General features: G+C 43.4%; 1 protein-coding gene across 1 annotated transcript in view; it reads right to left on the reverse strand.

Annotated features, from left to right (window-relative positions):
- TRIP12 (thyroid hormone receptor interactor 12) overlaps positions 1–16,302 on the reverse strand; it is a gene marked incomplete at its 5' end in the record, with an annotated part of 95,921 nt that extends 79,619 nt beyond the window's left edge. The window contains 13 exons of the mRNA XM_073565170.1: positions 6,148–6,304; positions 6,446–6,563; positions 7,491–7,656; positions 8,052–8,120; positions 9,424–9,585; positions 9,687–9,779; positions 9,876–9,971; positions 10,269–10,304; positions 10,440–10,588; positions 11,704–11,799; positions 13,128–13,211; positions 14,022–14,155; positions 16,181–16,302. Of these exons, the coding sequence (XP_073421271.1) occupies positions 6,148–6,304; positions 6,446–6,563; positions 7,491–7,656; positions 8,052–8,120; positions 9,424–9,585; positions 9,687–9,779; positions 9,876–9,971; positions 10,269–10,304; positions 10,440–10,588; positions 11,704–11,799; positions 13,128–13,211; positions 14,022–14,155; positions 16,181–16,302 (1,482 nt within the window). The remainder of the gene's footprint in view (positions 1–6,147; positions 6,305–6,445; positions 6,564–7,490; positions 7,657–8,051; positions 8,121–9,423; positions 9,586–9,686; positions 9,780–9,875; positions 9,972–10,268; positions 10,305–10,439; positions 10,589–11,703; positions 11,800–13,127; positions 13,212–14,021; positions 14,156–16,180) is intronic.
- Between the last annotated feature and the right edge of the window lie 4,343 nt (positions 16,303–20,645).

Here is a 20,645-nt window from a genome sequence, read left to right on the forward strand (position 1 = left end):
TTTTCCTCCCCTGGGTTCTTTGGATTCTCGCAAAAGGATGGAAGAATAATTTCCGGACCTCGATGGAAATCTGATACCATCTTAGGGAGATAAGCGGGGTCTGTTCTTAATATCACCCTATCCTGAAAAACTTGTGTATAGGGAGGATTTACTGAGAGCCTGCAAGTCGCTTAATCTACGGGCCGATGTAAGGGCCACTAAAATGATCGTTTTTAGGGTAAGATTTTATGGGTAGTTGTTGTATAGGCTCATATCGTTCTTTTGTAAGGGCCTTTAGTACCAGGTTTAAATCCCACGGGGCTATTCTCGGTATTGGGATAGGCCTAGACCTGTGGCAGGATTTGATAAATCTGGCTACCCATCTATTTGCTGCCAAGTTGCAGTTATAGAGCGCCCCTAGTGCAGACACCTGAACTTTAAGAGTGTTTACCGCTAACCCCAGCTTCAAGCCTGACTGTAAAAACTCCAAGATGGCACTAATCGGGGGTTCTTGTTCTAGCGGCTTACCTAGGAATTGCAGGAATTTATTCCATGTTCTGCCGTAGATATTGGTCGTCACCGGTTTCCTTCTCTTTAGCAGGGTGGCCACCAAATCGGGAGAGAACCCTCTATCCATTAGAAGCGACCTTTCAAATTCCACGCCGTCAGATGGAATCCTTTGACCTGAGCGTGGAGTATTAGACCTTGAGCTAGTAGGTCCGGGATTTCTGGCAGAACCCATGGATCGGAGAGGGACATCATTTGTAGCAGAGCGAACCAGGGCCTTTTAGGCAAAAATGGGGCTATTAGGATCACCCTGGCTTGATCGTTCCTGATCTTCCTGACTACTGTTGGGATCAGGGCCACTGGGGGAACGCATGGGCTAGCCTGAAGTCCCACGGAATCTGTAATGAGTCCACTGCCTTGGGTTTAGCGATCAAAACCTCTCTATTTGCCTGTTGTTCTTGTTGGCAAAGAGGTCTATCACCGGTTCTCCCCAAAGCTGTTATTTTTTGAAAAACAGACCGATTTAGAGCCCATTGTCCTTGCCTCAGAGTATTGTGGCTCAGGAAATCGGCTTCTATGTTTTCTGCTCCCTTTATGTGCAAGGCTGTTAGGGAGTGTAGGTGTTACGCTCTGCAAAAAATGTGGCCTGCTGCTTTCATTAGGGAGTGTGATCTTGTCCCCCCTGGTGGTTGATGTACGCCACCGTTACTTTGTTGTCCGACATGACCCGGACATTGCGACCCCTGAGAAGGGGAATGAAGTGACTTAGGGCTTTGTTCACTGTCCACAGTTCTCTCACGTTGGAAGATACACCCATTTCTTGAGGCCTCCAGGAACCCTGGGCTACGTGACCCCTTAGGTGTGCCCCCCACCCCGAGGACCTTGCGTCTGTCTGTCCCATGGCATTCCTGAAGCCAAGTTTGTCCTGTCCTGCCACCAGTTGAGAGAGTCTCTGGCCTTTAAGGAAAGCTCCAGTCTTCCTTCTAAACACCCTCTCAGTGATCTTTGTGCTGACAGTATCTCCCCCTGAAGCTGTCGGGTATGAAATTGAGCCCACCTGACCGCCGGAATACAGGCCGTCAGGGTACCTAGTAGAGACATTGCATTTCTTAATGTCATGTGAGGTTGGTCTCGGGCAGCCAAAGTCACGTTTTGTACCTTCTCTATTTTGGCGTCCGGTAGTAGACAAGCTTGATGTTCTGAATCCAGGATAAATCCCAAGGTGGTCTGTTTTCTTAGGGGCTGTAGTTTTGATTTTTTGAAATTTACTATCCATCCTAATTCCTGTAAGGCGTCGGGTCACCCGGCTCAACTGTGCCATACCAGTGGTATTCTGAGCTGCCCACTATAAGGAAATCGTCCAAATAGGGTATTATGACCATATCGTGAATTCGAAGGAATGATGTTACCTCCACTATGACCTTGGTAAAAACCCTCAGGGCTATAGATATGCCAAATGGAAGAGCCCTGAATTGGAAATGTCTGAGCACGCCTTGAAAATAGAGAGACACTCAAGTATTTTTGGTAACCTGGTTGGTTAGGGATGAGATAATATGCATCCTTTAAATCAACTACGGCCATAAAACAATCTTGATGTAGCAGTTTCATGGCCGTAGCCACCGATTCCATCTTGAAGGTCTGATTATTTATCCACCGATTGAGGCCTCTGAGGTTTATGATTGTCCTGAACGATTGATCTGGTTTTTTTTATCGAAAAAAGGGGGGGGGGGGGAATAGAACCCGCTTCCCTCCTGTATGTTTGGGACTTTCGGAAAGAACCTGCTTGTCTACTAGGCTCAGGATCTCAGATTCTAAGGCCAACTGCTCTTCGATCGCCTTCCTGATGGGGGTAATGACAAACGTGGCTTTTGGCTGGCGAAAAAGGGGATGTTCAGGCCCTCTCTTAAGATGCATAGGATCCAGGTATTGGAAGAGATCTTCCCCCAGGCCTGAGAAAAGAGTGCCATTCTCCTCCCTACCGGAATGCTGGCGTCATTGTGGAGATTTTTTTTTTTGAAGTGGAGGTGCCTCCACCAAACATAAATCCCGACTCCTTTTTCTCTTATCTTCCCATCTTCTATCGGCCGGAGGACGACCCCTATTGAATCTTCCTCTCCGAAAGGGTGGCCTTCTCTGATCTGTCGGGAATCTGGGGAAGCCTTTCTTCCTATCGCTCGCCTTCTCCAGGATATCATCTAAGTTTTTCCCGAATAAAAAACAACCATTGCAGGAGAGCGAGCACAGTTTAGCCTTAGACTGCAGGTCACCTGGACAGCCTTTAAGCCATAACGCGCGTCTGGCGGCATTTGATAGCCCTGCCGCCCTAGCTGTCAACCTCATGGAGTCCGCCGAGGTGTCTGCCAAAAAAGCTGCTGCCCCATGCAGAAGATACATCTGCCAATATCTTTTCTCTTGGGACTTTTGACGCTAGTCTCTCTTCTAACTGCTGCAGACAAATAATTAGAGAACGCGCCGTGCAGGTGCCCGCTACTGCCGGCTTCAATCCTCTTGCTGTTGCTTCCCATGCGTGCCTTAAATAGGAATCTGCTTTTTTGTCTAGCGGGTCCCTAAGAACCCATGAGTATTCCAAGGGCAGGGCCGAGTTTTTGGAAGACCTGGACACCGCTGCGTCAATCTTTGGGACTTTGTCCCATATTTCTGCATCCTTGTGCTCAAAGGGGTATCGCCTCTTAGAGGCAGAGGGAAGAGCCCCTGATCTCTCGGGTTTCCTCCATTCTCTCTCAAGTAGTGCTTGGACCTTTTCATTAACTGGAAAGGTCCGTTTTTTCCTCTCTTGTAGTTCCCCAAACATGACGTCCTCCAGGGATTTAGTCACTTTTTCTTCCTGTAGGCCCATTGTTGTTCTAATGGCCTTCAGGAAAGCATCCGTGTCTTCTATCGGGAAACATGGCTTACCCCCCGTGCCACTGTCTGAGGAATCTGAGGAGGATGGCTGTTCGGTCTGAGACAAGGCCGAAGAGGAGTTTGACGGAGAACTAGGGGGATTCTACCTTTTTTCAACAAGGTCTTAATTGAACCCTCCATTTCTGATCTGAGGGCCGATATAAGATTAGCTGCGAAACTAGGCGCTTCTTCTGCCATGGTTCGCTAAATGCAACTGGCGCAGAGGTCTTTCTGCCAGTCTCTTGCTAAGGGGTTTTTACATATGGCACAGTCCCTATTATTCTTCTTACTTCCCGCTTTTTTAGGTTTTTCCTACAGGGTTAAACATACAACAGGGAACCCCTTTTAACATATTGCTAGCATTCACGAAGATCACTCACCACCCGTAATCAAGGGTACCGGACTCGGAGGCCGCGTCGGAGCACGTGACCTGTGCTCTCTGGATCTTGAGGACTTCCCCGACCTACGGCTGGGGCAACTACTGCTTGAACGGCTTCCATGTTTGCGGCCGAAGGGCTGTGAGGGAGGCAAGAGACAGCGATCGCTCTTGTTCTGACTCCATTCTGAACCGCCTGCCATGCCGCTCTTCCTTGCTTAAATAATGCGCCTCCATCCTGGTGTGTGTCTCCTCCCCTCCCCCCTGCGACCGCCGGCCAACCGCTTCAGAAAGCCGGCCGGCGTCACACCCGGCGCCATGACACAGTCGCCTTTGCTGACGTCAATCGGCGCTCCCATGATCCTCTGCGCCGCTGACGTCAGCGGCCGGAAGATGCCCGCGGCTCCCCTAATAGGTGCTCTGGGGGAGCGAGATCGCGGGACCGCGCGAGGGGAGGGCGGCGCAGTGGTGCATCCAGGAGCCGCCACCAGCGCCCACACAAACCCAGAGCCCGAGGGGTCACCGGGGACTGTGCATCCTGGACCCGACGGCCGGCGCTACAGGTAAGACCCCTGTTCTTCCCGCGCCGTGACGGGCCTGGGACCTTTTTTTTTTTTTTTTTCTTCGCCCATGATAGGCACCGCCAACAGTGGAATTCCTTTGCAGGACAGGAACCCAACAGAAGCGGGGGAGAGGTGCCACCCCTTATATCTCAGTAGGTTCCTGTCCTGGCGGGGCGGATCCCTCTCTCAATGTGCTGTCATGGGTGAAGGGAAAAACACAGATCTGCACGACCTCATTGAATAATATGGTCTAAGTGCAATCCAATTTTTTAGCGGATTGCATGCATTCAATTTACACACACACACACACACACACACACACACCTTACAGCTCCTTCTGGGCATGTGACAATTACATGACCTGAAAGGTCCTGGAGCTGGTCGGATGGAAAGTCCTTTAGCTGTTCTGCTCATGCAGGTCCCGGTAAGCTTCCTCTCCTGCTCAGTACCGATCACATGGATCAATGTGGGGCAGGAGGAGAGCGCAGTTCTCTCTGATAGGGAAGAATGCAGTGTCTGTTCTCCATCACAAAAACTGCCTGCGGACTATAAGATGCACACAATCATTAGCAAAACTGTTCTTTATGAGGCAAAGTCACTGGTAAAGTAATAGAAGGGAGATGTGTCACTGCGCTTAATGGAGTCAGTGATATAAAGCTATTTTCCTCAAGCACACTATGTGTTGTGAGGGTTAAGTTAAAGTTGAATACATAGGCTGTTTTTATGTGGACATCTATAGAGTGGGTTGAAAAATGTCCACCTTATCTCCACCTGCAGAGCCAGCACCACTGTGTCCTGACGGGACCTGTGTAGTGTCACAGTCATGTGATCAGTCACATGATGAAGGCGTCAAATGGTCTGGGGCTTACGTAGCTGCCTTCCAAAGGCCGCAGTGTTCAGTGTGCCTGGAGAGGAAGGACTCCAAGAAAGTGTTCGTGCCTGTGTTGTATGCCAAAACCTGAACAGTGTGTGTTCTGCTAGCAGTGAACAGGAGGAACCCCGCTCTCAGAAGGACTGTTTCCGGTCACCATTTTGTTCTGTTTTCCTGTTTTAGCCCAGAGGGCTGTATTTGCTTTACTACACCTTGGTTAATGCTGCCTATAATAAATCAAAGGAAGTTCTTAAAGCTGCAGTGCACCTGTGTGCCAAAAGTGAGTCGATCTACCACACTTAATAAAAAGTACGTCTTACAGAAAAAAACAAAAAACAAAACAGTACTTTAACAAGCTTGATTTCCCAGCAATCTCACATCAGATTATCATTAGATAGTTACTTATATTCATACCACTTAGTGCATGTTGTGAAATAGTCCTGACCGCTTCCATCCACACCATAGAAGTAGCTACTCTACACATTGTATTATAGATTAAGAATTGGTGAAGATTATGAAAATATGCTTATCTTTCAAAACACCATCCTAATTTACAGACATTCATGCAAGACACAATACATTCACGCTCAGACCGGCTTTGGGCAAGTACTTCAGAAGTTCTGGAATACAATGTAAAAAGTGGCACCAAACTGTGTGAGGCCCAATCTTTTACTACGAGCCACAATATTCCATTTTTATTGGCAGCCAAACATGCCATAGTCCCTTTCTAGAAATGATCATGCCACAATCCATAAAGGGCAAGTCATGACAAAGATAAAAGGCAGAGAAGGATGGGTATTGTAAGAGGCGACAATGGTCAGGCAAGACCCTGCTAGCAAAATTATTTTTTTATAAAAAAACACATACAAGGACATGAATATAAATGTTTATGGGTAAAACATGCATGGCCCTCAATATTATAGACTCCATGACAAAACAACAGTTACCTCTATGATTCGACTGTCAATACGGCTGTATGGGTGCCAGAGCCCACGATCGTCCCTCCACTGCCAAATGGCCCCGTCAGTGTTTTGGGCATTTCCTTTCTTTAACATTGTATCAACAGCAAATATTCCTTCTTTTGGTAAGCATGGCATCAGTTCACTGCAGCAAGTAAGTAGTTATGCAAGTTATTTCTGCCTCCATAAAACAAACGGTTATTCATACAGAAGGAGCCATAAGAACGCATTGATCTGGGTTTGAACAGTAAATATCAGCAAGGTTGAAGAAAAAGTTATTACATACCATATGAGAGAAGTCAGTTCATACAATTCTTGAGGACTTCTAGGGACCAGGTCAATTTGCTCCAGGCAACTACCATTTGAGGCCCCACACAAAAGGAAGTGAAGAGTTTCTGCGATGTCTGAAATAAACAAAATAGGAATTTATATTGGCAAGAAAGGTGTGCACAGAAAAATACATTGTTTACTGCGTATCCTGACATCATACATAGTGACCGCTTCGTACATTCAAGTGCAAGGAGTGGATTCAAGAGAACTGGGAAATAAAGGAAGCGCTGAAAATTCTCCTTTATGCTGGATTCACTTCTGGCTGTGGCTTAGAGGGGTATTCCCATCTCCAAGATCCTTGCACAAATATGTAGTAGGTGTAATAATATTAGCAAATACCTTCAATTAGAAATGTGGTACAATTTTCTGATTCGCTGTGTCTCTTACCTCATGTGCAAGAATTGCAGGACCTTAGGTATTCCATGGTTACAGCCACTGATGAAGTGACAGCTAGTTGCTAGTGGTCATAACCATGCACACCTAAGGTCCTGCAATGCCTGCACGAGGAAAGACATAGTGAATCAGAAAAACAATACTACATATCCAATTGGAGGCATTTGATGATATTATTATTATACCTACTACATACTGGGATAGGATCTTGGAGATGGGAATACTCGATTAAAGTGAACAGGGCATGCTGTGCATTCAGTCCAATGTGTGAACAGCGTGGTGAAGAGAAGATGAGCAGAATGATGTAAAGGTTTGTGGGAAAAGATTCAGTATAACTAGTATTTTATTCATTGAAATCCTTGGTGTTTGTATGGAGTCCATTGATTGACAGCTACTTGTGCATGTCCGTCACTGCATAGGAACATGTACAAACACCAGGGTTTTCAAGAAATAAAATCCAAAGTATGCTGCCCCTTTCCTAAAAGAAGGTCTAATCAATCTGATCATTTCCTCCTGCTCTATAACATCCTGCCAGCATATCAGATATTTTTAACAAAACAAGTCTCTTTTCAAATAAAGACTCGCGAACAAGCGAGCCAAGTACATACTTTGTTTCATAAGCTGCACGGCCAGCGTGGGGCAGTTCGAGCACATCAAGGAGAACATCCTGACGACCATGATGAACATGCCCGAGCTCAAGATTGGTGGTGTCACTACCAAAAGTTGCTGAATGTTGGTGAGCAAGTCTTTGGAAGCCACTTGCTGGAGAAGGTTCTGTATGAGAGAAGGAAAAATAAAACCCGCTTAGAACACAACGCAAATACAAAAACCCAATGTAATCGTGGTACTTTTATTGCAAGTTTATCTTTTTAGAAATCACAAAAAAAGGGACCAGCAGTAAAATTCAACCAAAGAACAGAGCAGTAGTAAGCAATCCCAATGACATTCTAAGAATAAAAGAAAATAAATCCAGACATCTTGTCACACCTAATATAACAAAAGAACAATCAAGAAAAAATAAATTTTGCTTTAGTCTACTCACAACAAAAGACAACACATGAACGTGTCTTTTTTCAACCTTGTTGCCTATACAGTATCAATCCATTTTGATTATAAAGACTGCTCCCAGAAAGAAAAACCCTACAGGACGAGCTCCACGCAAAACTTACCTCTTCATGCTGGAAATTATCTACCAGACGTGCAAAACAGAGGCAAGTGCTTTCAACAGATTTCTTATCCTAAACAAAGAAAAAAAATATTATTAATGCATCATCTCACATATGTACGCATGTCTGTTATGAACTTAAACAGGTGTCCTAGACAGCAGAAGCTTATAAAAATGTATTTGAAATCCATGTAGAAAAACTGTCGCACTCTACGGGATAAATTTTCAAAATTTATTGACACATGAATTACATGTCAGGTTGGGAGGGTAACCTACAGAGTGCAAGTGTTTTTGCACTCTGTTACCCTCCCGACCTGACATGTAATTCATGTGTCAATAAATTTTGAAAATTTATCCCGTAGAGTGCGACCGTTTTTCTACATGGATTTCAAGTAATGATTACTTCGAGGTCAAGCACCCGGGATCCTTGGTTGTTGATCTTCTGCCTGCTGTACATCACCAGCACATTCACGGTAACAGCGGTGCCGTCCGAGTTTTCTTTTGTGGTTACATATTATAAAAATGTATGGGAAGTCTGCACCTAAACTGCCTTGTTGCAGCAGAGCCCAAGTAAAAGACACGAGGGCTCGCTTTAAGGCGCCACTCCAGTGCCTTTCCCCCTAATACAGGAGTAATGCTTCAAATCTAAGATCCCTTCCCCCTACTCTCATACATACCTGCCGGCGTCTTCACTTATACGGCTCCATCTTGTGACTGCAACTACTGACTGGCTGGAAGACAGTCTTCACGCATCGCTGCTGCTCCCATCAGTCTCCTGCAGTTTGTGATCTGCCAGATCACTCCAGTGTTTGCTGGAGAGAGGTCACAACTCAATGAAAGTCTATGAGAGCCTAGTTCTGGTTCTCACAGACTTACACAGAGCTTGTGACCACTACTTTTCACTTTCGGCAAATAAGAAGTTGCAGTCACAAGATGGAGGCGTGGGACCAGAGCGGCGCTGTAAAAGTGAAGACTCCAGCTGGTAAGTATGAGAGTAGGAGCTGGAACTTTTGTTTTTTCAGCACTGGAATGTTGCTTTAATAATATTGAAAAATTGCTGCATTTGGTCTATACAGTCTATTAAAAAGGGAAAAAAGCGTAAACAAATATTTCTGGCATTAAATTACTTTACAGACGTTAAGTATTTTACTGTTTATAATGCCCCAAATGCTTTTTTTTTTTTTTTTTTTTTTTTTCATATTGTTGTAAATGAGAATTTTCTACTACTTAGAATAATTTTGGAGGCCTGAACAATACGCAATTGGCAGGTTTCAATATTCACACAAGTTTATAAATCATTTATGTGAAAAAAGAGAAAAAGTTAAGGGATAAAAAGTAAATGATAATGCTATAAAAACTACTATAGAAATTCTCACCTGATGTGTTAATCTCTGAGTCAGCAATGGCAGAGAATCTGCGACAAAGTGAAACTCCTCTTGGCTGATGCTCTGGCAGCAGTTGGCTGCTATGGCTAAAGCGTTCCTCTGAGCATTGATGCTGAAGAACTCTAGATATAAGAGGCAGTCGGCAAGTCCTCCCTGTGAAATAAGCGTTCAGTGATCAGTAACCACTTATAAACTGAAATAGAACTGAAAGATGCATAGCTGAACCGTGGTGCAGCCTCTGTAGTCATACTCACAGCCTGTAGGATGGCTTTACTGTGCCTGCGAGATAACATTTCAAGAGCAGTGAGAGCCTGTTCTGCTACATCAATGCACTGAATCACTTGCAACTGAAAGGCAAGAAAAAATAAATAAAAGGAAGACTTATTCCACCGTGTGTGTCTTTAAACATGCACATCCATTGCAAATGAAAAGACAATTCTTACCTTTTCTAAAAACACAGGGATAGCATCAACAACTACAGCTGAGGAACGTGGAAGTGCTTCCATCATGTAGGTTAAGGCTCGGCAAGCATGGTTCATCTACAAAAATACAGTGAATACAATGCGAGGTTGATACATGAAACACCTTCTGTAATTTATCATACAGACACTGCCATCCTCTGCATAATGTGATAATCTAATATTTTCATGCAGCAACGTTTAGTCCTCATATTGCAAATACTTCACATTTACTACATCTGAAAATTCAGTAACCCAAGATCACTAATTTAGAACTCACGATGTGCTGACAGAAATGAACCTAATCAACAAAGACAAGGTAATAGGAGACAGCGTCAAGCTGTAAGTTGTATCAAGGTTGGAAACGATAGCACTTACAATGTCAAAGTTGTGCTCCATCTGCAGCAAAGTTATCTGAAAAGACATCACAGAAAGCAAAGTTAAAAAATAATCAAGTCATTTAAAATTGTATTTAAGTGTAGCGTTATTTTAGGTGTAAAACCTGATAATGCCCCCAGAATCTATATGGGATTATTTGGGCCTCCTTACCAGTGCAGGCACTACATTCTTCACAGGGAATCCTCCGAGGGTTTCTTCATTTCCCATCACCAGCAGTTGGCACATCTCTATGACAGCTTGAAGTTGCTGACTCTCGTCTGTTGCCTGAAGGCCCTGCAGCAACTGTTGGGCCTTGGAGCCTGAAAAGAGTGGAGTTGCATCATGCCTTGTACTCTAACTCCCAAAGTAAGAAATCACATACATTGACTGGTGTGGCCAGCCACTAAATATCACATTGTGTAGATTTATATATTTAAAAAAAGAAAAAAAAAGATCCAAAGTTGACTTGTGCATGAGCTGCAACGCTCAGCTCATAGATGCACCTCCACATTGCTACACGCTGCAGGTGTACCCCAGTACAATACCTTCATTGTCCATGGACAGCAATGGTTATATCTCATGGATACAGAGAAACAAGCATGACTGCCTAAAGCAACCCAGTGACGCCGATTCATTAAGAGGTGAGAGCTATTTAATGAATTTGGTGCAGCTTCGAAGATGCATGCACCTCACCAGAAATGCTAGTTCACGTTTAGGACTAGAGTAACATTTCCTGAATAAAAAAAACAAACAAAACTCCTAGACTTTTGTTGAATTTGACCGGCAGGTGTATCCACGACTCCTCTCCTCAAATTTTGAGAGCGCTGCTACAAACTAGCATTATATTGCAAAAAAACAGAACACTTTTGAGACTATAGAAAGCATTTTCCAACAGTTTTATGGAGTAAACGCCTTGATGAATCGCCAACCAGTCTATTTTTATCTTTATGATAACACAAAGAATACTTTCAATGCTGGCCATGGCTGCTACTTTAACATCAGTGTCAAACATCTGGGTATCAGTCAGGATACAGACGATAAAGGACCAGATGTGGGTCTTTTATCCAAAGCTCAGCCTTCGGCTGAGATCAGACTTGTGAGAAACTTGCACGAGTCTCGCACCTCAATACCTGGCACTCAGGACCGGACAGTGCGGCTGCATATAAATACATGTAGCCACACAGTCCGGTCCCGAGTGCCGGGTATTGAGGTGCGAGTTTCTCGCTAGTCTGTTCCCAGCCTTATAGGCAAACAAGTCTGTTGCGTTTGGGTCAGAAGACCAGTTTTTAAGTACGTGCCTGGACTGTGACACATGGATGTGTGAACCAAGCTGAACAGTGCTTGCAGTTCACATTAAACTTGCATAGTCTGGCTCTGATTCTGTTGCTAGGACAGAGCTTGACCATGAAGCGGTCCATTATCAGTTTTTACTTACTTGCTCCACTCCCAATTGTCCGATGGAAGAGTTGGGACATACGAGGCCCAAGTGGTCCAAACAGATGAGGAGGAAGGCCTCGAGCTTCTAGGAGAGCTGGGTATTTGACACAAGATTAAAAACTTTAATTAGGCTCATGAAATATGTCAACAGTCACACTTCTTTAGGTTTGCGACTCTTTACCACTAAAGAATGATGTGGGTTACCAGTGTTAAAAAAAAAAAAAAAAAAGAAGAGGCATCCCCCCATCATTACAGACATACACTGGCCACTAATTTTCTATTCAGCTTCTACATCAAAACAAGGATAATTTTTAATTACATAGTTTTTGAAAGAATAATCTGAACTAAAATGGTTAATGGGGATGTTGCTATACAGGACAGATTAAGGCTTACTTCACGGTACACATACAGACCACAGCTCCCATACCAGGCAAGGGTCTCGTTATCCGTACCAACAGCCTCACAGGTGTATATGAGGCAGTTAGCTGTGGGACTCCTTACCCTGCCTGACAGAGACTGCAGACCATGAAACATGGATGCGTGGTGTCTGCCTTAAAGAAAGCAAAAGACCTCAATCAGAAATAAATACAAGTGCATTGCCTCCTCAGAATGCTCATGCACTTATACGAGACCGCTAACTTATTTGCAGATTTCTAAACTCTAAGGGCTCAGACATCCGTGCATGGGCCGCAACGAATAGACTGGCCACGACTCTCCCAATCAGAGCGTGACGGCCTCAAATATATGAAGCTGTCAAGCTCCGGTCAGAAGACCTGCAGCCAGTCCGTGCATTGCGGTGTGTGATCGGACAGATACACGGTGGTCTGAATGAGCCCTTAAGACACGCAAATACAAAAAAGGACTGTCGGCAAATCAGCAGGTCAACAGGACTTTTCAAAATGTAAAGTCTATAAATATGACTCAAAAGAATTTTGTATATGTGGATTTCATTTCTTGAGACAAAAAAACAGCGTCAGTTGACAAACGCAGATTAGCCTCATTGCATGGCGAGGGTTTGTCTCACATTGCTTTCTTCAGGAGCGCCTTCCTGGAAGGGCGGTGCACGGCTGATTGACAGTTCAGATTGGCAACATTATTGGCTGCAGGTCTGAACTGTGGGCTCTTCCTAGACTGCTTGCAGACAACTTTGCCTCTACAGAATAGGAGAAGCACGAAGACACAAACTAGCCAGATCCAATGATCTGAACAGCTTCAGAGCAGCACTCGCAAGCTGTATAGCGAAGTTTGCAAGCCCATGCTTCGAGCTTAGACTGGACATTGTAGAGGAAAAAAAAATCCACACTTTTAGAGAAAGTTAAAAATGAGCAACTTTGCAGTTTACCAAGCAATATGGAAGTCACATAATATGAAATAACCAATTTGATGTAGATTGCAATGAGTGCAGGGTATGCCCGTCGTTACCTTGTAATCTCCCCATTTCAGAGTCATCGCTCTCACTTTCTCCAGATGTCGTCATCCCCACAGCACCAGCTACAGAGCTAGAGGCTGGAGGGGAGAGAAGAGATGAAGATCTTTCGCCAGTTGTTCCTGTTAAAGTTGTAAGTTCATGCTATTACCATATAATTAAAAGCTTATGTAGTATGTCCTTCATAATCATAATTGGTATGTAGAAGATGCAGGAAACAAAGAGCGAGCTGACAATATTCAGTATATGACAATGCCCTTGCCGGTAATGTACTCCCGGCCTGCAGTGATGAGGCCGCTCTTTCCCTAACCTCACACCTGGCACTGTGTCCCGTTCTTGTGTCAAACAAATTTAATACTGAACACTGAAGGCGGCTGATCAGAAAGCTCACGCTTATACTGTGCAGGCAACGGCAGGGGGCAGATAGCCGCATACACCAGGAATACATTTACAAAAAGGTTTTACTTTGGTAGAATATCTATGAAGGATTAGTTGTATTGTGATTTTTTTTTTTTTTTTTTTAAATACAAGGCTTTTTATTTTTAAAAATAATCCAAAAGGGCAAATTAAATTTTATTCTCTTGTAATAGCAGTTGTCTTGTCTGTTTGCAGATTTCAGATGCGGCAGGTTCACTTAATCCACAAACTATTCCAATACAAAAATATTTTTTTAAAAAAAGGTAGTGTGCCTAAATTATAATCTGATGGCCTGAGATTTTATTCATTTGCTGTGGAGGTAGGATTGTACAGTAACATCATAAGCGTTTGGAGTTTCCTTACAGATTATGGTGACTAATGAGATTAAGGAAAGAACTAGAGCGTTATGTGCCCATACTGTATGTGATTCTTTACTACAATCATTAATAAATACTATGTGAACACGACATTACCTGCTGCTCCCTGGGCAGTATCATCTGTGCGCGCAGCTGAAGAATTGGCTCCCTCCTGATTATCAGGATCTGCCATCTTCTCCTGTCGGCGAGCTTCAGCTGCTGCTCGCTTGCCCAGGCCAGAGCCTCGCCGACTGACATTGAGAGAAAGAAAAAGTCTGCATTAAAAAAATCCATACCGATAAGGGTGTGTGTACACGTTGAGGATTCTGTTGCGGAATTTTCCACACGGATTTGTCTAAATTTGCAGGTAAATCCACAGGTCAAAAGACCTGCGGTTTATCTGCAGATTTTCCTGCGGTTTGACACCTGTCATGGATAAGGTGCCAAACCGCTGCGGAATTCACACAAAAGTGACATGCTGCGGATTTAAAACCGCAGCAAATCCGCACGGAAAATTCCGCACCGTGGACACTGCGGTTTTCACTTTGCATTGACTTATATATTGGTACTGTACACCGCAGCAGAAACTGCTGCGGATCCGCAAGACCAAAACCGCTGTGGATCCGCAGCAGAATCCGCAACATGTGCACACACCCTAATAAAAAGGGACAAGGTAAACTGGTGCAAAACTTTATATGAACTTAAAAGGTTGGCCATTACTTGAAAACCACTGATTAATTAGCCCCACTTATTGGGGAAAAAAAAAAAAAAAAAAAAGTGTATACCCATATACCATTGCTGCTCCAGCGATGTAGCCACCGCGATGCCTGGCAGAAAATGTGACAATAAAGGGGTATTCTAACCCAATACATAGTAGGAATATTATTATTATTAAAGGGGTTGTCCGGGCTTTTTACAATCTCAGTGCATATCTGGGCTGCAGAGTGCTGACAATAAGTAATTTATCTTCTGTGGCCAGTTTGCAGGGTTTGCTAGATATCATCTCTTGCTTGTAAGAAAACGTCCAGGGGGGGGGGGGGGGGGTTGTTTTCTGGCATTGAAATGAGAACTGGTCGTCTCCTCCTCAATAGTTTCACTTTCCATAGATAACTGTTCAGCGTGTGTCTGGGGGAGGAGCAGCTGCTCTCTGCACCGAGGCTGCTAGAGGGGGAGGATTTGTTACTGTGTGAGGAGGGATAGGCTTGTTCATGTGGTCAGGGAGGGCCTGTAGCTATGGAGGGTGGGGTTGTTGCTATAGAGGGCATGTTTTTCGTAGAGTAGGAGGAAACGACCAGTTCTCATTTCAATGCCAGAACACCCCACCCCCCCGGACGTTTTCCTTACAAGCAAGAGATCACATCTAGCAATCCCTGCAAACTGGCCACAGAAGGGAAATTACTTATTGTCAGCATTCTGCAGCCCAGATATGCACTGAGATTATGTGAAAAGCCCGGACAACCCCTTTAATTATTATTTTTATTATTAAAATTATTATCTTTTATTAATAAAATTATTATTATTATCATTATTATTAGGAACCTGTCACCCCCCCAGGCGTTTTTAAGTAAAAGCCACCTTGTGCAGCACTAATGCATTCTGTCAAGGTGGCTCTTTTACTTAGCGTCCCTTCCACCGCAGAAATAATCGTTTTTAAAATTGGTCAAAAATATTGAATTTTGACCAGGTGGCAGGTCATTCCCCCTCTGACAGATGCCTCACATCCATCACTCATTTCTTCCTGGAGTCTTTGCTCTGCCGCCTCAGCGTTCTTTTGAAATCCTGACACCTGTGCTGTACTATATTTTCTTGGGCATGCGCAGTTAGCGCTGCCCGTGCTGTCACATGACGCCCTGGCCTGGCTATCGCGCCAGTGTGGACGCGCGGCCAGAGATCGCGCCCCGCAGTCGCTTATGATTTATTCACACTGCGGGGCTGGGAATCTTGGGCATGAGAGTCGCAGAGAACGACTGCGCATGCCCAAGATTCCCAGCCCCGCAGTCTGAATAAATCATAAGCGACTGCGGGGCGGGATCTCTGGCCGCGCGGCCAGGATGTGATGTGACAGCACGGTCAAAATTAAAGGTTCCCTCTAAGAGTTGTCCTGCAGGCCGCTTACACTGAAGTGACATTTTAGAATGTCAGGGTAGAGTAAAGTGTAGACCATCCATACATTTATACCCTATGGTCAAGTCCTGAGGCAGTTAATATGAAGTCATCAACTTCAGATGCTTTTTATTACACATGTAATCCTAAAACTCAAGTTCAGTCTCACATACCTGGTGCTAGCACAGGAGCCCGTGGTCTTTTGTCTTGTGCTCCGCCGCAGGCTGGGGAGCTCAGCAGGCGGCGACTCACTGCGCTTTTTAGTGGATTTTCTCAAGTCTGAAAAGCAAAATAAATATAGAAATTAAAATTAAAAAAGAAAAAAAAAAAATTGTTTAGAAAACATGGAAGCGGTTTACGCATCAAGAAAATACATGTTAGAAGCAAAATGTTGGGTTTCTTCCACCAAAAAATACATACACAAAAGGAACTACGGCCATGAAGTCATCCATGAAAAAAAAAAAATCAAAAAAAAAAATCAAAAAAAAAAAAATCACAGAACTAAGGGTTTGTCGATACTACATTTGTAAATCCTCTCCTAAAAAATAGGAATCAGACATTGCCAAGCAAATTCTGATTTCAACAAGGTACGGAAAATGGAATTTAAAAAAAACAGAGTTTAGAATTTAATTTTGCCAGGAGGTAATAGCAAAACAGAACCCTATGTTTATTATAAAGAGGATTCAGAGACAGGAGACTCAGGAGTCAGTTAGGAGAGGTGACAGATGTCATTTGAACCCAGCCTAACATACAGATATGCTCCCATCCAGGAATGCTCCCCCATCCAATTTGTTAGTGATGATTAAAAAAAAAAAAAAAAAAAAAAAAAGTGACTGGTGGTAGCGAAAAGAGTCATGAGCACATTCTATTCATTTCTATCACAATGCTGGAGATGGCAAAGTAAAGTGCTTGACTACATCCGACAGACCCATAGACAAAAAATAAATATAAATGGACTGAAGTGCAAGTCGCAAGGGCAGCCATCTATCTATTGAAGAACAAACGTTTGACTAATAAACGGGCTTCAACTCAAGTCAGAAGTCATACATACTGTATATACTCGTATATAAGCAGACCCCCTAATTTTGCCACAAAAAAAAAAATGGGAAAACTTATTGATACGCATATAAGCCTAGGGTGGAAAATGCAGCAGCTACTGGTAAATTTCAAAAATAAAAATAGATACCAGTTAAAGTAAAATTAATTGAAACATCAGTAGGTTAAATATTTTTGAATATCCATATTGAATCAGGAGCCCCATACAGTTCATGATGGCCCCATAAGATGCGCCATACAAAATATACCCCATATAATGCTGCACAAAGATTAATAATGGCCCCATAAGATGCTCCATAGAATAATATGCCCCATATGCTGCTCCATAAAGGTTATGGCCCCATAAGATGCTCCATAGAATAATATGCCCCATATAAGGCTGCACAAAGGTTAATAATGGCCCCATAAGATGCTCCATAGAATAATATGCCCTATATGCTGCTCCATAACGGTTATAGCCCCATAACATGTTCCATAGATTATGCCCCCATAAGGTACTCCATAGATTATGCCCCCATAAGATCATTGTTTCAGCCCAAAAAATGGGCTGAAAATCTCGGCTTATAATTGTGGTTTAATCCCTGTGCTGGATTCACAGCCATACTGCTCAGTTCTGCTATATAACATACTTAAAATGTTGCTGCTTCTCAGCATGATAGACTGGGGAGCTAGATCTGTGTGCAGTGTATCAGCAGCAGTCTGCCAGTCTCTGCAGCTGCTCTCTCTTCCTCCCCTCTCCATCGACTTTAGGCAGCAGCTTAACCTGATCCCCAAGTTATGCTGACAACAGTCTCCTCTGTGACAGAATGATCAGCACAATAAGGAATCCAATATGTGGAGAAAGTCATTTTTCCGTAATAACATTTTTTCTAGTTTCCTATTTTCCCTTGAATTGATATTTTTCTGTCTTATAAGGGTATGTTCCCACGGTCAGTAAACGCTGTGGGTTGGACGCTGCATACACCCGCAGTGTTCAGATGTTTCAGCACAGGGGATGGATTTCAAGAAATCCCATGCCCACTATGCGTCCACAGACGCCCACGGCTTCCCTATGGAGACGGACATGAGGCGCATCTTTCCACATCGCAGCATGTCAATTTACCTTGCGGAGATGTGAGATTCCGCAAGATAAATATCACACGTACAATGTATTGGACGCCGTGATTCTGCACGGTTCAATGAACACAAGCAGAGTTTCCTGCGTTCAAAAGCTGTCAGCATTTTGGACGCAGTGGACAAGTACTGCGTCCAAAGCGCTGCCGATTACTGACCGCCCGTACCCGACCTAACTGGATGAACACTTTAAATAAACTTCACAGGCTAAACATTACTTTAAATAAATGCAAATTAGTTTTCTAATTTTCCATATCACCATCGATAAAACGAAAATCCTGAAGTCTCATTATCACAGGCAGGATTACAATGACTGGTAACAGATCAATTATATAAATGAAGGCAGGCAAGTGGGCAACACTGAATGGGAGGAGACACAGATTAGATATTAGAAAAAACTTTTTGAAAGTTAGAGTGATCAATGAGTGGAAAAGTCTGCCACAAGAGGTGGTGAGTTCTCTTTCAATGGAAGTCTTCAAACAGAGGCTGGACAGACATCTGTCTGGGATGATTTAGCGAATCCTGCTTTGAGCAGGGGGTTGGACCAGATGGCCCAGGAGGTCCCTTCCAACTCTATGATTCTATGAACTCTGGATCCACAACTGAACACAGGTAATGGTCACTGCTCTACCTCTTCCAGCAAGAAAACCTCTGCACAGGTATATGCTCAAAACACTACACCACAGAAATGAATAAAAAGTTGACATATTGGACAGACTCTGATTAAAATCACTTTAGGGTCCCATGTAGAATAACCCTATGGCAGTGGTGATGTGCCAACAATGTCAGCACAGCTATTCTCAATGACGCTGCTGCGCCACAAGTCTACTGCAGGTAATCAGTGATTGCAGATTCCAGTAGAGAGGACTAACCGCTGCATCCGGTCTGCGTCCACAGATTAGCAGCTGCTGACCTATTGCGAATAGCACCACTGACATTGTTGGAACATAGCCACTATGAAAAGGGAGCATTCACGGTTTTCATTTTATATGAGACCTAAAGTGATTGAGCTGAGGTCTTCATATAGTGGACAACCCCTGTAATTTCTAGCCTAGTGTTTGCCATGTGTCAAGTGCATTACTGGTGCTAAACCCTGCTGTGCAACCATGGGGTCATATAGACCACAGCGCTGAATAAGTTGAAATATTTCTAAAACTGGTCAATCTCAGACATTGACCTATGTATTTTCAAGTAACATATTTCTGCTTATGTTGATATTCTGAATTTGTTTTCAATTTTGTTTCAAAGTGATTTTCAATTTTCTGTGTTTGGGACTTTTTTTTTTTTTTTTTTTTAAATATTTCCTGTTTATTCACAGGTTTTGTAACATAATTGTAAATAAACAACGGCTAGACAAACTGTGGTGACTCCTGAAGAAATCTTGGGAGCTTTGGATGCTTCTAGTGATGTTGATCCTGATAATGAAGGTAATTTGAGCTGGGTCGAAAGTGTCGCAGATCTCGATGCCGCCTCGGATTCAGACAGCGAACGAAGTGCTATTCTGTCTGACACTGGCGACGCCAATTCTTCCGATGATACTTTAGGTGAAATTCTTGGCAAAGATGGCTATAAGTGGTTGCTACAGCCAAAGACTATTCGACAAACTCCAATCCAAAATATTGTCAAGGCCAAACCAGGACCAAAAGGTGATGGACGTCTTGCGGATACGACCTTGAAATCATTTGAATTTTTTTTTTCAACAATGCTTTGATTGAAGAAGTCGTCAAATGGACGAACCAAAAAAGTGCTAAAGTGAAATACAAGCCCCAGTCTGGATATTTGTAGGACACAAGCATTTTGGTATAAATTTCAGTTTGTGTTTGATGATGACAAATAAATCACTTCAAAGTTACGTTTGATTTCATAACGGTGTTCTGAAATGATGACAGAATAAAACTTGTTTATTTTGAACAGCCAGCATGTTCATTTTAATGAAATCTGACGATTTTGAGCCTGGGTGTCATATAGACCCCATGGTACCAAAGCAGTGATTTTTTTCATGGTTCCACAGCAGGATTAAAGAAGAAAGCAACAGCTTGGCAAGTTTACTAAAAAAAAAAAAAAAAAAGCATTCTTCTCTCATTTTAATTAGAAAACAAAGGAGGCAACAGATTCCCTCTGAGTGTAGGCCTAGCTAATGAGCACCCTGTGACATAGGAAGCAGTCTTTACATGGAGCTAATCACTCAAGAATGTGTGGACCACTCCCCTGTCAAAATACCTGCTTGACTGGCCTTATAAAAGAGTTTATTAGACGTAAATACACCAATTATACTCCAACATAAGGCAACCATTTCTGTATATCAACTAACAGGAAACTCAAGTGACATCTGACCTGGTATACAAGAAAAAAAAAAAAAAAAAAAAAAAAAGGGGTTGTCCACTATACGAAGACCTCAGCTCAATCACTTTAGGTCTCATGAAATGAAAACCGTGAATACTCCCTTTTCATAGTGGCTATGTTCCAACA

This window comes from Dendrobates tinctorius, unplaced genomic scaffold (genome assembly GCF_039654945.1).
Source record: "Dendrobates tinctorius isolate UK_male_01 unplaced genomic scaffold, ASM3965494v1 ptg000572l, whole genome shotgun sequence".
Lineage (NCBI taxonomy): Eukaryota > Metazoa > Chordata > Amphibia > Anura > Dendrobatidae > Dendrobates > Dendrobates tinctorius.